We start from the raw sequence: 15,915 nt of genomic DNA, 5'->3' as shown, positions 1-15,915 counted from the left end.
TTGTCCTCCTCACATCCACCTTACAAAGCAAGAACAGTTTTCTACAGGGTCGAAGTTAATAAACAAATCCTAAGCAGCTCTGCTTCCCTTTGCTTTCTCACACTGACCAGAGACTGCTTGTTTTACTGGCTCCTTTTCCAGCCCAATAGCCTCAGCATCATCATAGTCCTATTCACAGTGGAAAAGTCAAGATATAACCACAGAGGGACATGGGGTGAGGACAGACAGGAAGGTGGAGTGCTCTAGCAGGAAAAACGCTCAAGAAATATCATATGTACAAATGAAAACAAAGTGAGATAAATCATAAAGTATCCAAATAATTGTGTGGTGGACTAGTTATGGTATGCATTGAACAGTGAAAAAGGATGACTGTAGATGTTTTATCTGCCCTTTCAAATCTATTTATCTGTTCCATGAGAATTCCCTTCTTTCCACTTTCACTAAATCTTCTTCTTCCCCCTTCCACTATTTGTGTCATCATGCCAGCACAAGTGATCAAATCAAATGATGAGAAGGGCAAAACTCAAGAAAGAAGAGGGCAAGTAGCTATCCTGAATGCTGGCATCACTGCCTTAGTCATGTGCTGAAGAGCAAGGGTGGTTATTTTCTTTTTGCAGATTAATTGGAAAGCAGGGTAGGACAATTGGGGCAGACTATGAGAGAGGTTTTTTTGGTCCAGCATGGCAGGGCAAATAATTATGCCTGGTTACACTAGGGTAAACATTGTAGTAATCTAACTCAATATTGGCACTGGTCAACTGCCAGGAATTTGACAATGGTATAAGAGAGAGCTTCACTTCAGTACTGAAGCAATTGTAAGGACAATGAGGTTGCATACTGCTCCTTTTGCTATGCTAATTTGCAAAAACAAAGATAGTAGTAAAGGAAGAATAGATCATGAGCATGGTGATAATTCAGCCTAGCAACAGAAAGGATGTCACTGCCTCCAGCCATGAGCCTTCCCTCAGCACACCCCTTCCTGGTGAGAACCTCAGTGGGGAAGGTTTCAGAACAGTGCCAAGGGAGTCATTCATTAACTTCAAAAGAAGGAAAGGCTTAGATTTCATTTCACAAAGAAAGTGGAAGCCTGAAGTGTTAAACATCAAAGAACTCTCAACCTGCCTTGCTTGTGGGATGGGGATATCATAGACTATGGGTAAGGAAACATTTTGAATCAGGCCCAGAATTACTCACAGAATATATAAACCATGTTTGCCCAGCTTTCTCTGTGTACAAATGAAGATATATTTAAAAGAAAAACAGAGAAAGAATGCTATGTGAAAAAGTCATTTGGCAAAAATTCATAATGCCTTAGCGTTTTTGATTTCAAGTGATTACTTTGGCATCTTTATGGGTCTTCTCCTACACTTCACTAAATATGTATATTTATGCATTAAGGTTTCAACTGTACTTTCTATGAAAGTCAGAAATGCTAATACTCACTGAAATAGACATAACTACATACTATTAAAAAACCTTAACAGATTATATTATTGTTATTATATTTATTTGTATCCCACTTTTCCCCAAAATTGGGACTCAAAGCTGCTTAATTAGAAAAGCTGGCATGAATTACCATGAAGGTCGCAAAGGACTGTATCACATTTCGATGAAATGTGCAAATGCTTTAAACAGCCAAATATCATTGACATTTGCTCTGTGGAAATAAGCAGAACAACAGAATCACAGCCCTAGCTGTGCACTTTTTCACTTCTGTGAGATCATGCTCCATACTGGTTGAGCAAAACCAACCAAGAATTACTTAAATGGAGAAACCTTAGTAGCCACACACTGAAGCAACTGGAAATGCAAAGTACTCTGGGCTGCTCAATGATATCATTTGCAGAGACCCTCCCTTCATTTCTTCTTACTTCTCCATGTAACTGTTCCACTGGCTCCAATTATCGCAGTTTCATGTGCCACTCTGATATAGCCAGTCCCAGAAACACTGTGCAGGACTATTCTGCCCTCACATGGCATAACGAAGAAATAGCAAGCCATTCAAAAAACAAACCCCTTCACTACTGGTTCTCTTTTCTCCTCCCCTTCTATCATCACTCCCTCTTAACACAAACCAATAGAATTCCTTGTTGCCCACAAGACTTACCCTTCAGTAAGTCTTCACAGACAGCTTGTAAATAGGAACAGAAGAGAGAGAAGTGTTTGCACACACTGAGCACACAGCTGAAAGATGATACACGCAGACAAAAGGAGTGATGCTCTTCAGTATAAACCAGAAATGAAGATAACAGGGTAAGAGCTGCTTTCTTTTCCATTTCCATTTGGGATTACAGAGGAGAAGGGACACGCTTCTATCTGAACCTCCTGCGGAGGAGTTGCCTAACCACAGGATGAGAATCCATTTATGGAGACTTTGGGTTCTAAGGAGCTTAGTTTGGCAAAGCAGCAAATGGATCTAATGTCTCTGTTCACCAAAGTTATTGAAACAGCAGCCCCAAAAGGACGGAAGGTTAGATTATCTGGAGAAAGACAGTTGGAGAGAAACCTTATAAATTTCCTCAAGGCTTCTGAAGTACAGCTCAAGATTATTTATATGGATATTCTTTTTCTTTAAAATAATTTGAGCAGCAATCATAACTAGACTCCCTGCCCATTTATACAACTCCTAAAAGCAGCATATGCTGAGCAGCAGCTGTATGGCAGCATTCGGCTGTAATGCATCTCCTTGATACCAGTTTACCCTGAACTAGGCTCACAGCCTTCTCAAGAGCAAAAATGAAGTTTTCATCTCAAGGCACTATCTGATTTCAGTGACTCTTTCTAATGTTGCCTATTCAGATGACAGTGTTCTGTGGCAGGATAATATTGTGTGGATTTTACTCTTGATGGCGCTGTTCCATGCTGCTGACAACGCAAGGTAAACTCCACTGTTACACAATGAATGTGCTGACATTGGTTATACCTATTTGGAAATTCCTTGGAAAGCTGCTAGTATTCTTTGAACTGTGTGTTCAGTTTAGCACTTTGAAAAATTTTTATGTTCTTGCAAACTGTCCTGATGGTTGTATCTGCACTGCTGATCTCTTGAGTTGTGCAAACCAGAGCCTTGAAGAGGTTCCTATCACGCTGCCTCCCACAGCTAGGACTCTAGATCTCAGTCACAACAACATTGCTTGGCTTAATGGTCAATGGCTGGCTGCCTTACCACGGCTACAAACCCTCAGGATCAACCACAATAAGATCAACAATATCACCCGGAAAGTGTTCTACAATGTCACTTACCTTGCACATCTGGACATGTCCTCCAACTGCCTGCACACTGTGGAAGGGTACTACTTTGAAGGTCTTATGAACTTGAAAGAGCTCTTGCTGTACAATAACAAGATTGTACAAGTTGATCAAAATGCTTTTGTCAAGCTAACTTGTTTACAAAAGGTCTATCTAAGTTGGAACAGACTAACTAAATTTCCATTTGAATTCATTCAAAGACTTGAACATCCTTATTTGAGGACTCTTGATCTTTCCACAAACAACCTGAGCACCATTCCTGTTGAAGTCATAAAGTCCTTGCCAGTGTACATTAAAAATGGCTTGTATCTTCACAACAATCCTGTGAAATGTGACTGTTCAGTCCATCAGATGTTCCAGGAATGGAAGCATTATAATTTCAGTTCTGTGCAAGATTTCATAGAGGAACATACTTGCAAAATCTATGCTCATGAGCCACAGTCATTAGTCAAAACCTTCAAATATAACAAGTATTTTGATCATTGTTCTGGGAAACAAAGGAAAGATGCTATTCCAGAAGTGCACTACATAGTGGGAGACTCCTTGATAATAGACTGCAACACAAGCCTCCATGAGGACAATACCACCACATACCAGTGGTTCTCTCCTCGCTATGAATTATTCACATATTTGAAGCACACTGATGAGACACATCAGCCTTTCAAAAATGGAAGCTTAAAGATAACAAATGCCAATCCTCTGCATTCTGGAGTTTATGTGTGCATAGCCATCAGTGAGATCCAAAAGATCAACAGGACACATAAAATTAATGTCACTGTCCAGTTTGCCAAATCAGCCGAGTCCTTCAATACTGGCTTCACCACTCTCCTAGGATGTGTTGTAAGCTTGGTACTGGTCCTCCTGTACTTGTACATCACCCCATGTCACTGTTCAAAGTGCTGCAAGAAGCCTGTAAGCCCTCCCCAGGACTGCAGTGGCCAGTCATCGATTCTCAGTACCACCCCACCACCCACAAATCGCAAGAACGGTGCAAACAAGCATGTTGTTTTCCTAGAGCCCATCAAGGAGAGGCAGAATGGCAAGGTCAAGCTGGCTGTCAGTGAGGACTTTCCTGACATTAAAACCCCCAAGTTCCTGCAGCTTAAGTTGGATACTGAATCCACCAGTTCAGCCTTTTCTGAGCCTCCCTTCATATCCTACAAAGCAACTGGACAGTCGCCAGCAGATGGGTAACAAGCAGACCCCACTGCAGCCTGCTTGGTAGCGCAAATTTAGCACAGGGTACTTTGCTTTAGAAAATTGCTATGGAATACAAGTTTGTGCTTTAGCTTTGACCCTTCAAGAATACCATTTTCTATAGAAGAAACTTATGTATTCATTTCCAGAAATGCCCCGGTCCCACAAACAGGAGAGTTTTTCTTTCTTTTTAACTGCTTTGGCCAGCTACTACTTTCATTATGACTTGGAAAATAAATTCCTGAGCCCATTCTTTCCAACTTCCAGGCTCTCTGGGACAAGTCATAGCATGGTTAAATACAGAAGCAATATTCTCTCTATGGAAGCCACAAGTCTGGTTCCGGATAATCACCTCACACCCTCGGATACTTATGGTCAACCATGTAAGTGCCAGTGTTGATCTTTTGCCTGAACTAGGTTAACAAACTACCGTTTGTTGTTTCAACAACTTGAACTAGCTTAACAAATTACTGGACACACTGAACATGCTGGCTGTTCCTTAAAAGAACCGTGTTCTGAGTTTCTCTTTTTCAAGGTTCCATTTCCCAATGACAACTAGGTAGCATCTGCAGTGATTAGAAATTTCTTCTAGTTTGGGATTTCAATGTTTTAGGGCAGTTTTGGTATTTATCAAAAATCTAAGTCAGAAAATTATTTTTGTTTGACAACTGCAAATTATGTTCTTTGCTGTCACTACACCAGAAGGAAATTTGGGGCCAAACAGGATGGGTATTCCTATACAGCTGGAAAGTATGCTAAATTGATTTGTATTGATTTTTTAAAATGTACAATTAAATGTACTTAATATTATAGTTAAGTACACTGATGCACAATTAATATATAATTAATTATATTAATTATATTCAGTGTACATTTAACCTTGGGTAGGCCCATTTATTTAGATAGATTAAACAGATGCAAACACTAGCTCTTGTTTATGTAAGTTTTTACATGGGAACAGGGCTATATATTCTAAACACAACCATTCAAAGTAGCCCTTTCTTGTAATTCCTCTCCCCCACCTCACAAAAACAGCTGTAAATATCAACATTCAGGAATGTATTAGCTTATTCATGCATTTAATGTACTGTAATCCTAATCCCCTCATGCATTGTTCTGTGCATATCATGTAATGCAGGTCTTATATGAACAATGTCCCTGATGTCTTTCTCCTTGAGAGGGACAAACTTGCTTGGGAAAACCAAGCTATTTTGGTAGCACTCCAATACATGTAATGAGAATTTGTAACCTGGGGCTAAACATCCTCTTGGGTTAGATTTAAATAAAAATCCCTATTTTCAAGAAAATGTTGCTTGCATCAGAAACTGTATTTGTCTCATTACAGCATGGGACAAAGCTAGCTTCCACCTTGTCTATGAGTAAAATTCTATGCACAAAGGGTGAGTTCATCCCACATTAATTTGCTCAGTTCAGAAGGACATGACAGCTATACTAATCTGTATACAGGAAGCCCAATATATTAAATGTTACAGATGTCTCTGCTTATAAATCCAAATTGTAAAACAATTAAGATTTGACAAGGTGACTATGATCAGAATGAGCAGAGGAAAAGCAACTGTGAACCTGCAGGAGGAAATCTGCTATTATCTAACATATATATGTATGATAGGATCTATTGTGTTTAAGCACAATATAAACAGGCACTGGTTGTAATGGTGATGATGGCAAGAAATACCTTATATTAAATGATACATAGATTCTCCTCCTCCCCCTCCCACATTCCAACATAAAAAGCATTAGATGGCTAGAGAGAACATAATATTCATGCCAAAGGTGGAGGTGACAAACAACAGAATTAACAGTTTGACAAAACACATTTTAATTAGTACATAACCTTGTATATAAATTTCTGTGGATTGTTATAGCCTTGTCAGCTCCTCCACTGTTCAGTAATCAGACCCAAAGTCAGATGTAGTCCCTGGTCAGCAGCTAGTTTTCCTAGAAAGTCTCTTGGAGAAAAGAGTGAAGGATCTTGGGCTAATACTTCATCCTTCCCCACACTTGTAAGGTGGCCTATTGACAAAGGCTGTTAGCACAGATACTACTTTCTTCTCTCCTCTAGACTGATAGATGATTAGATGGCTAGAGAGGAGTCAAAAGATGGCTAGAGAGGAGTTAAAGATGGCATGTTGCAGAGGGACAAAATTTGGGCCACATGTCTCCTGTCACTGATCGTTCCTCATATGGCACTATTTATTTTACTTTTTGTTAATATTTATTATAAGCCCTTCATGTCTCTAAAGTAAAAGGGGGAACCTCTTTCAGCCCATGGGCAAAATTAATTTTCAGAGCAGTGATGGGTGAGACTAAAGGCAAAAGGGGGGGGGGGGCAAAATGCCAGGATGTCACACCTGAAAAGCTGTTTCTGCCAGTAACTAGGAAAGGAATTTCAACCTTTTAGAATTAAAAACATCTACAAAAGAGATAGGAAACCAATGGTGCCATGAGGGAGGGAGGGCAGAGTCATGTGGGGAACCACACAGGGGCTGGCACAGGACCACAGGCAGGCCAGGTCCTGAGATTCCAAAGCCCTGAATTTCCCAGTGTATCCATGGCCACAAAACCCAAATAAAGGTATCTTGCATTGTGTTGAAAGCTAACTTCTAGAAAAAGGCTGCCACCAAGCATACCTATGAATCCTCAAAATTCAGACTTGCACGCCATAAAACAAGTCATTCTCTGCTGATGAGAGAGACAGGGTGAGGAAATGAACCTGCACCAGTCCCCACATAGTTTCTTGGTTCATGCTCCTGCAGGAAGTGGAGAACAACTGAATCCCTTCAAGGGAAAAAATGTAAAGAAGTCCACTTCTATCTAAGCACAGTACAAAGTATCTCCAGGGTTTCTTCAGATCATACTGTGAGATTTCTAACATACTGTCTGCTAACTCTGCAGATCAGGGGATCCTCAGTCAAGGGATTTGTTATGCAGGATAAGAGATGATAAAATCCTCTTTGCTTAGGCATCACTTTGTGCACCCAAGGGACATGCTTTGATGTTGAGTCTGATGTCAAATTTTATTTCCTAAAATTTACAGCAGGGCTAGAAAACCTGTGGCTTTCTAGATGTTGGACTGCAACTTTCATCTGTTGGCTACATGGAGCTGCAATACACCAACATGTGGAGGAGCCCAAGGTCTAAGGAAAGCTAAGAATTGAGGACCAAAGGGATTGAAGAAGGACTTCCAGAAACATCATCTTCTGCTAGATGACAATCGTTGTCAAAATATTAAGATGTTGTTGAACTATCTACACCAACTAAAAAAAAACCATCTTAATACTGCATGATGCACAACAGCCCTGCTTATAAAACAAGAATAAACCAAAACCCAAGAAAGGTAATCAGTGAAGACGTGCTCTATTGAAATTATTTCTAACTCTGCACCATGTATATATTAGTATATTAACTATTCTTAGACAGGGCTTTCAGGTTTCTGCCCACATAACTGATGTTCTGCCTAATCCACCTAATTATTTAAATAGCTGGCTGACATTTGGAGAAGACCCTAGCCCAGTGTCTTAGTTCATTTCTGTTTCAGTTTTGTCTTACTGACCTCATCTGGCTTTGAACCACATGTTGGCCAGTGAAAATGCAACATTGTCAAAGCTCGTCATCTGTGACTGGAAGCTCTAATCCACATGGTGAGAATGAAATGAGCAGATCTAGGACTTGCAATCTCAGCAGAATATGCCATTTTTAGCTCCCCACACCCATATAATCTTAATTTTACATTTACCCTCACTTTCCACTGTTAGCACTGAACAGCCTTGTTACCAAAGTTTAATAGGATGGAGGATAGAGAATGACTGCAGCACTAGCTGCTTCTATTCCTGCATTTGTCAAATGTTTCTAAATAAATTCTAGCAAAGTCACAGTGCCCTCCACAACACTGTACTGCTAAATGTACTTCTAAAACCATCATCTGCCAAAAGGAATTTAACCTTGATGACCACTGGCTATGCCGCAATTAAATTTTATTCCACAAAAGAAAAGGGATCATTAGCACAAACCTCAGTAAGTAGTAGGAAACCCTTATTATATATATATCTCCTTCAGGAAAAAAGAAAGGGCAAAGGGATTTTCCTCACATCAGTCATTTTTTCTGAGAGACCGCAGGGCTGAAACTGTGAAAAAAAGCTGGTTCCTACTCCAGAATTACCAAGGACCTGAGATTTGATTAAAATATGACTTTTCCCTTCCTGCATGCTCTCAGCCTCAGGGAAAGGCAATGGCAAACCCCCTTGGAACCAATCTTGCCAAGAAAACCCCATGATAGGGTCATCTTAGGGTCACTGTGAGTCAGAAACGACTTCAAGAGACACAACACACACACACACGCACACATCATGTCTGATGGGGTAATACAGTGAACCGCCCATCTCCAAAAGGGCCATCCCTTCTAAACCAAAGAAGATGAGCAACAGTGGTTTCTCTCACTGAAATACTTTCATTTGATTACTGTGCACCCATATAAGATTGGACTTCATCTGTGCTTCCCAAAGCCAGTACTTACCACACTGTCTTATCTCAGTAAAGACTAGCTATATCTCAGACCAAGAGGCCTGCTTGAAGAATGAGCAGAAATTGGGGAAACCAGAGGTGCTGATATGACAACAGGAACATTCCAGAGAGAACTATGTAATGCAACAGAATTGCACTGCCAGAAGCTCTCACAAGCCTGTACTGTTGACCATTCTAAAATATTATTCACCATAGCAAGAAAGGCTCATTTCCTCAAGAGTACATTCAACTAGCTACTGGAATCTTGACAATGAAAACAATAAGATATGCAGATTGTTCGTTTTATTGTAATCTTGTGCTGGGTTTTTAAAACCTGGGTAAATTCAGCATACAGGAGAGCTTAAAAATATGGAAAAGCAGTAACCTGTGAGTTTATTATTTTAGGACTAAAACACACTGCAGAAATAATCCAGTTTGAGACCACATTAACTACCTTGGCTCAATGATAGGGAATTCTGGGAACTGTAGTTTTGTGAGACAGGCTTCTCTGTCAGAGAGCTCTGGTGCCACAATAAACTACAATTCCCAGGATTCCCCACCACTGAGCCAAGGCAGTTAAAGCGGTCTCAAATGGGATTATTTCTGGAGTGTGTTTTGGACCTTAGTAACCAGGCTGTAACAAAGATAACATTTCAAAACTATTGCAATGAATAGGGACAAGACATGCTATCAATGTAACAAGCAACATTTTCAAGTTACATATAAAGAGTATTTATAGTCATTTTTTCACTTGAATTTTTCAAATTTTATGTCATCTGCCTTTTTAAAAAAGTAACAGGGAGTAATGCATAATGGAGCAAGTTACTTTTCTTTTGCATTCTAACTATACATGACAATCAAATCATGCACCATAAAAAGTAAATTGAATAAATTATTTTTTAAAAGTAATTTTCCGAGCTATGAGTGAAAGGACAGATTGGCTGGGCTAGAATTTGACAGAACTTGAGTTGTTCAAATTCCTAAGTAGCATGTGGCCAGAATCAATTCAAGTCTGTTTAAATACTTGAAGGGATGTCATACTGAGGAGGGAACAAGCTTGTTTTCTGCTGCTCCAGAGACTAAGACCCAGAACAATGGATGCACGCTCCAGGAAAAGAGATTCCACCTCAACATTAGGAGGAACTTCCTAACAGTAAGGGCTGTTTGACAGTGGAACAAACTCCCTTGGAGTGTGGTGGAGTCTCCTTCTTTGGAGGTCTTTAAGCAGAGGCTGGATGGCCATCTGTTGGGGATGGTTTGATTGAGAGTTCCTGCATGGCAGGGGATTGGACTGGATGGCCCTTGTGGTCTCTTACAATTCTATGATTCTATAGTCCAAAACCTAACTTTTCTGAGTTTGGTCTGTCCCACAACCTCACATCTCATTTCTTTGCCAAGAAAATGCTCAATATAAAATGAATTATATCAATATAAGACTCTTTTCCCATTTGTGCACATGTCTTGCATTATTTAGCTTCTTAAAAACATCTAGACTTTAAAAAGAATTTGTAAATGTATAAGTTCTGAAGTAGAACAATTAATAAATTATCAAAGCAATGATATATTTTTAAAAAAATCTTTTTTATCTGATTTTGGCAGCTAGGCCTAATGTGTGATTGGGTGTTGGTTTTTATTAGTTCTACTTTGTTTATAAATATTAAAACTATTGCTACATGCCTCAAACTTTTGGGATGCTACCATATATAATGGGGTTTTTATTCTGCAGCAAAAGATGTCAGAATGGATTTGTTTCTACTGCCTAGAATATTGTGACAGATATACCTTGCTACATGACAGAAATCTTGCAATACATGTCTTCTTACAAATAGCCTCCAATGAGTTCCCTGGGACATTCCCAAAAAATAATCAGGGATGTGCAGAGTAAAACTCTCCAGCTGTTGCTGGGTTACTACTTTGCATCATTCCTTACTGTTGGCTATTACTAGCTAAGGCTGACAGTGGTTGTAGGCCAACAACATTTGGAGTTTTGTACTTTCCCCACCCTGAAATATAACCTTAGTTACAGAAATACAGTACTAACCCCACAAAAGGGGGGGAGGAGTTGATGCTCTATTACCTCCTTGTGACTGTTCTCACAGAAATATTCTCAAACTGTAAAAAGAAGAAACTACAGTTCCTTTATGTGTAGATGTTCTTTGGTAAAATAAAGAAAGAAAAGCAGGAGAAGCTGGTGGGATTACTACTGTTTTCAGATCAGTTAAATAGAATATAAAAAACCCACTGTGATTCTTCAAAAGGTAGAGTAGTAATCCTTGCATGCACTACAATGAAAATTAGTTATAGTACATATATTTATAGTGTGTATGCATGTCTCTGCCAGAGCCATATCATCAAGATCATAAAACACAGATGCTTGACATTTTGCATGTATATAGATACATAAGCCCTTTGACTGTTCTATACTTTTTTGTGTTACAACCTGGAACTGAAATTGATTTGGTTGGCATTGTTGCCCCTGGATGTACACAAGAAACTCAACACTGTTCAGATGTAAAATACTTTTTTCTGTGGCAAGTAAGCAGAACCAAACTGGCACTTGCTGGTTACATAAGTATTCACTCTTTTTCCTATGATGCATCTGAATAAGCTCTGGTGCAACAAGTCACCTAAGCAGTTAAACAGAGCCTACCTGTGCATAATTCCAGCCTCACACTATCTCACATTAAATCCACCAGGCAAGGACTGGAATACTAGTCAGGACTGAAGCTACAATGGCTGGACCCAAACACAGGGAAATTCTAGAAGAAAACCTGCTTCAGTCTTCAGGAGACCTGGGATTGAGTTGGAGGTTCACCAATGATGAACCTGGAGTGGAGGCTCACCAACAGCACAACAGTGACCCTAAACACACAATCAAAACAACACTGGAATGGCTTTTTAAAAAGAACCCGGATGTCTTAAAAATGATCCCGGTCAGAGCCCAGACCCCAATCAGACTGAGATTCTATGGCAAGACTTGAAAGCTGCTGTATGCCAAGAACCCCCATCAAACCTGGATGGCGTACTGTAATCTTGCCAAGAAAAAATGGGCAACACTGGCAGGTTCCAAACATGCAAAGCTGCTAAAAGCTTTCCCAAGAAGACTCACAGCAGTAATTGCTGCCAAAAGTGTTTCTACCAAGTACTGACTCAGGGCAATGAATATTTAGACAATAAAGAGCCAATTTGTTTTTATTTACCTACTGTTTGTGCCACAATAAAAATGTTTTGTACCTTCATATTATTGAATATTTTTGTGTACATCAAATCGTAACAAAGCCAATTAAATCAATTTAAAATCTAAATGGATCCATTAAGGGATCCATTAAATCCATTTCAATCTCATGTATTCCACAAAAATGTAGAAAACATAACAGGGGTTAATCCTTCTACCAGGCACTTTATGCTAAGGGTAACAAATAGGCATGCATCTCATGGTTAGTCTAGTTTTTTAAAATGACATTGCTTAATTTTAATTACTTTCAATATGTCTGCATATTTGTACTCCAGTGCTATCTTCAGTCACAAGGTGGCAGACTTCCCTAACCAGGGTATAGACTTTCAATCAATATCATTTTAAAACTCAGGAGAGTAGCCTCTTATGGGACTGTCCCCTTCTTGCTGTGGCCCAGCACTTCTCAAGGGAAGACCCTACTATAGGGAGCTACAAGGATATATCATGACAGAAGGCATGCTTTAGTGAACCAGTGGTAGAGTAAAAGGAATCAAGGCCAATGTGCTGTTAAGGGTCCAAAACTTTATTATCTTAAAAAAGCCCAATGCATTTCAGCCTTGTCACTAATTGGCCTTCTTCAGGGGCTGTTACCAGAAATTTCTGGAATTGCAGCCTGCACATTCAACGAAGTGGACACTGAGTATTAGGAGGAGTCCTTGTGGTACAATAGTTAAATGTTTGTACTGTAGCCTCTCACAGCCACAAGGTTGTGCGATCCTGCAGGGCTCCAGGGTCGACTCAGCTTTGCATCCTTCCATAGGTCGCTAAAATGAACACCCAGCTTGTTGGGGGCAATTAGCTTACACACTGTAAATTGCTTGGGGCGTGCTTAAGGGCACTGATAAGCAGTATAGAAATGTACTTGCTATTGCTATTTGTTCAAACATTCAGCCACCTTTAAATGTGTTGCTTAGTATCATGGCATGAAATTAGGTGCTTTAAATCCACCTTTCTCCTCTTGGTTTTTTTCTTCTAGTTTTTGCTGTAACACCTGATTGGTTTATTTTTTTTCTTACAGAAAACCTGACAATACAGCTTGCCATTTATTTAATGTGCTTAGAAACACCAGTATCATGTTTTCAAAAACACATTATATTTGATATACCATTCATTTTATTGGTAGCAATTCTACTCATCCAAATGATTCTTGTAGGTGACCATTTTTAATGTCTGCTTCAACTAAGATGATCCAAGTTTGGTTATTAATCTGGTATAGTCTACAACGATGTAGCCAAGCAATTTCATCATCCGTTAAGGCGTGCATCTCAAGCTATCTGATGTCAGGGAGAGGTCATCCTCTTTTCCCTCCACTGTCACAGGCTAGTAGTACCATTGGTACCAATGGTTTCTCCCCTCCCCTCCACCAAAAAACCCACTAGTGAACAGCATCTGATGGCTTGCGGACTACCATCAGTCCACTGTCCACCGCTTTGAGTAGCACTGCATTAAGGGAGCTTCTTCAGATGAAGATGTGTCAATCCTATGATCTTTTTATGGGAACTAATGTCCATGTCACCATTCTACATGTTTCTTCAGCAGAAATGCAGTTCCTCAACAGAAATGCTATCAGCAAAACGGTGTCTGAGCATTAAGATCTGAAATACACTCGTCCCCCGGGTTACGAAATTAATTCGTTCCGGCGCCATTTTCGTAACCCGGAAGTCTTTCGTTAGCCGAATCCCCATAGGCGCTAATGGGGAAAAGCCGCGGCTCCGCCGCGGCTCCATTTAAAATAGCGCCGGCTTTTTTTTCGCAACCCGGGGAAACCTTCGTAACCCGGAAATAATTAATTAAATGTTTTTTTTTCGTAACCCGAAAAATTCGTAACGCGGCGCGTTCGTATCCCGGGGTACCAGTGTATGTGGCAGGGGAGGGAGGAGTCTTTCTTCTGCTTCCCACTGTCAGGAGCTGTAAATTATGTAGAAACCTGAGGGCTAGCCTTCTTAATCAGTTTTAGAATTCCCTTCCCTGCATGGCTAGCTAAGACTAATCCTGGTCTCACATTTGGGTGCCAAGTTAAGACCTGGCTATTTACACAACCTTTTAAGCCAGTTTTGATTTATTTGCCTGGGTTATTAAATGTTGTCTTTATAGTGATATGGTTTTATGTTCAGTTTTTTAATTTAATATATCATGACCTGAGAGATAGAAGGCAAATTAGAAATATTCTAATAAAATAGAAATATTCTAATAAAATAAAGTAATAAATAGCAATAATAAACACAAGCCAGTGGCTACCAAAAAAACAAAGCACCTTTTCTTCCTCTTATGGAATCTGTGAGGATTTCTTGACCGGAGATTTTACTCTATGTATTTTGGTCATCAAGCTAACGCTGACCTCACATCCCTGGCCAAAGTAAATACCTTGGCATGCTGGCAGAGGAGTAAAGCATATGTGTAGCCATGCTACTAGGGTGGATAGGAAGAGAGGAGATGTGTTTGCCACTGAATGTTTTTGTGGTGGAATGAAAAAAACAACAACAACCCACCATGTGCTTGTCTCAGCAATGTGCTGCCTTTAATCTTCTACCTGCTACAATTCTCAAGAGGGAATGCTAAAATGTACATGTACAAAATAGTAAAATGTTTTCTGCAGGTGGCTGGAGGAGTGGGAGGATCATGTTGTCTTGCTTGTGGGCGTTCCATTTGTGTGCTGGAATCCTGTTGGTAAATACTATGCTACCACCTCTACTTTTTCCAGAGTCATGCAGCTGTGGCGAGAGAAGGCAGGCAAAATCTGCTGGCTCCAAGCAACCTTTTTCATAAAAAGCTTACTGTCTTTATACCTGCAGATTTTCACCTACACCTGTGTAGTTACATCAGTGAAGTGTACCAACAAGATTCCAGCCTAAATATACAGAACACTGGACTAGTTACACCTTTGCTCTGATCCGGCACAGCTGTTCTTAAGAATCTCAAAAGGAGGAAAAATTTTCAAGCAATTGAAAGGATGGTCACAAATTCTAATCTAATTATAAGATGAACAAAGGACAATAGGATTTTACATTCCTGATTTGCTAGACTTCTGGGCACAATCCTTCAGGGTACTCTCAGATCCAAGTACAGTTGGCCCCCCAGATTTGCCTTTTGTAGATTGGTTATTTGCAGTTTTGATTAATATGTTCTCTCTAGGAAACTAAGTCTTTCAGTGCAATTCTGCTGGAAGTTGACCATTGGGTTGTGCTGGAGAACCCAAAGGTTCCTAGAGAAAACACTTCTCTAGTCATTTCTGGGTCCTCCAGCATGATTCTGTGATCGACTTCTGACAGATGTTGACCACAGAGTTGCACTGGAGGACCACGAGATTCCTAGAGAGGTGTTCTCTTAGGTAAAAATAATAGTGTATTTTATTTGTGATTTTTCCATATTCACGAGGGTCCTTCACCCCCAACATCAGTGAATGTAGACAGATCACTGTATCTGATATTACCCAGTGCTACTCCCAATGGAAGACTGGGTTGATGTTAATACACTAAGGGACATCTAGTTTCACAAAGATTGGCAATTCCTTGGTAAGAGGTGGGAGGATGACCTTGGTAATAGGTGGGAGGATGACCACTAGACTGTGTAAAGGGACAAAAGAACTGTGCTGTTTTGGTAGCAGGCCACTATTTCTTCTATGTTGGAAACAGTGGTCGATGTCCCCATCCTTGTTGTGTATCATGTCAAATAACAGGGTTTCTATGCAGTAAAAACCAGAGTAAACCCCAGAT

General features: G+C 40.0%; 2 protein-coding genes and 1 long non-coding RNA gene across 10 annotated transcripts in view; 2 read left to right on the top strand and 1 right to left on the bottom strand.

The window, feature by feature from the left end:
• Positions 1-15,915, bottom strand: part of RNF123 (ring finger protein 123) — a 152,785-nt gene that overhangs the window by 37,872 nt on the left and 98,998 nt on the right. The window lies entirely within an intron of this gene.
• LOC121922596 lies at positions 2,102-14,927 on the top strand. Of its 4 annotated transcripts, none has more exons than XR_006102192.1 (3): positions 2,102-2,253; positions 7,505-7,804; positions 14,904-14,927. It is a non-coding gene; the product is annotated as an uncharacterized LOC121922596 (long non-coding RNA). The 4 variants fall into 4 exon arrangements; XR_006102193.1 differs by lacking the exon at positions 14,904-14,927 and adding an exon at positions 13,221-13,239; XR_006102191.1 differs by lacking the exon at positions 14,904-14,927 and adding an exon at positions 11,664-13,194.
• AMIGO3 (adhesion molecule with Ig like domain 3) lies at positions 2,261-4,707 on the top strand. Its single transcript, XM_042452208.1, has one exon. It carries the CDS (start codon positions 2,860-2,862, stop codon positions 4,441-4,443), a length of 1,584 nt encoding a protein of 527 aa, XP_042308142.1. The 5' UTR covers positions 2,261-2,859; the 3' UTR covers positions 4,444-4,707.

The sequence above is a fragment of the Sceloporus undulatus genome, chromosome 2, assembly GCF_019175285.1.
Source record: "Sceloporus undulatus isolate JIND9_A2432 ecotype Alabama chromosome 2, SceUnd_v1.1, whole genome shotgun sequence".
NCBI classification, from domain to species: domain Eukaryota; kingdom Metazoa; phylum Chordata; class Lepidosauria; order Squamata; family Phrynosomatidae; genus Sceloporus; species Sceloporus undulatus.
The sequence above is the reverse complement of the archived record's forward strand: the minus strand, read 5'-3'. Positions and strand labels throughout refer to the sequence as shown.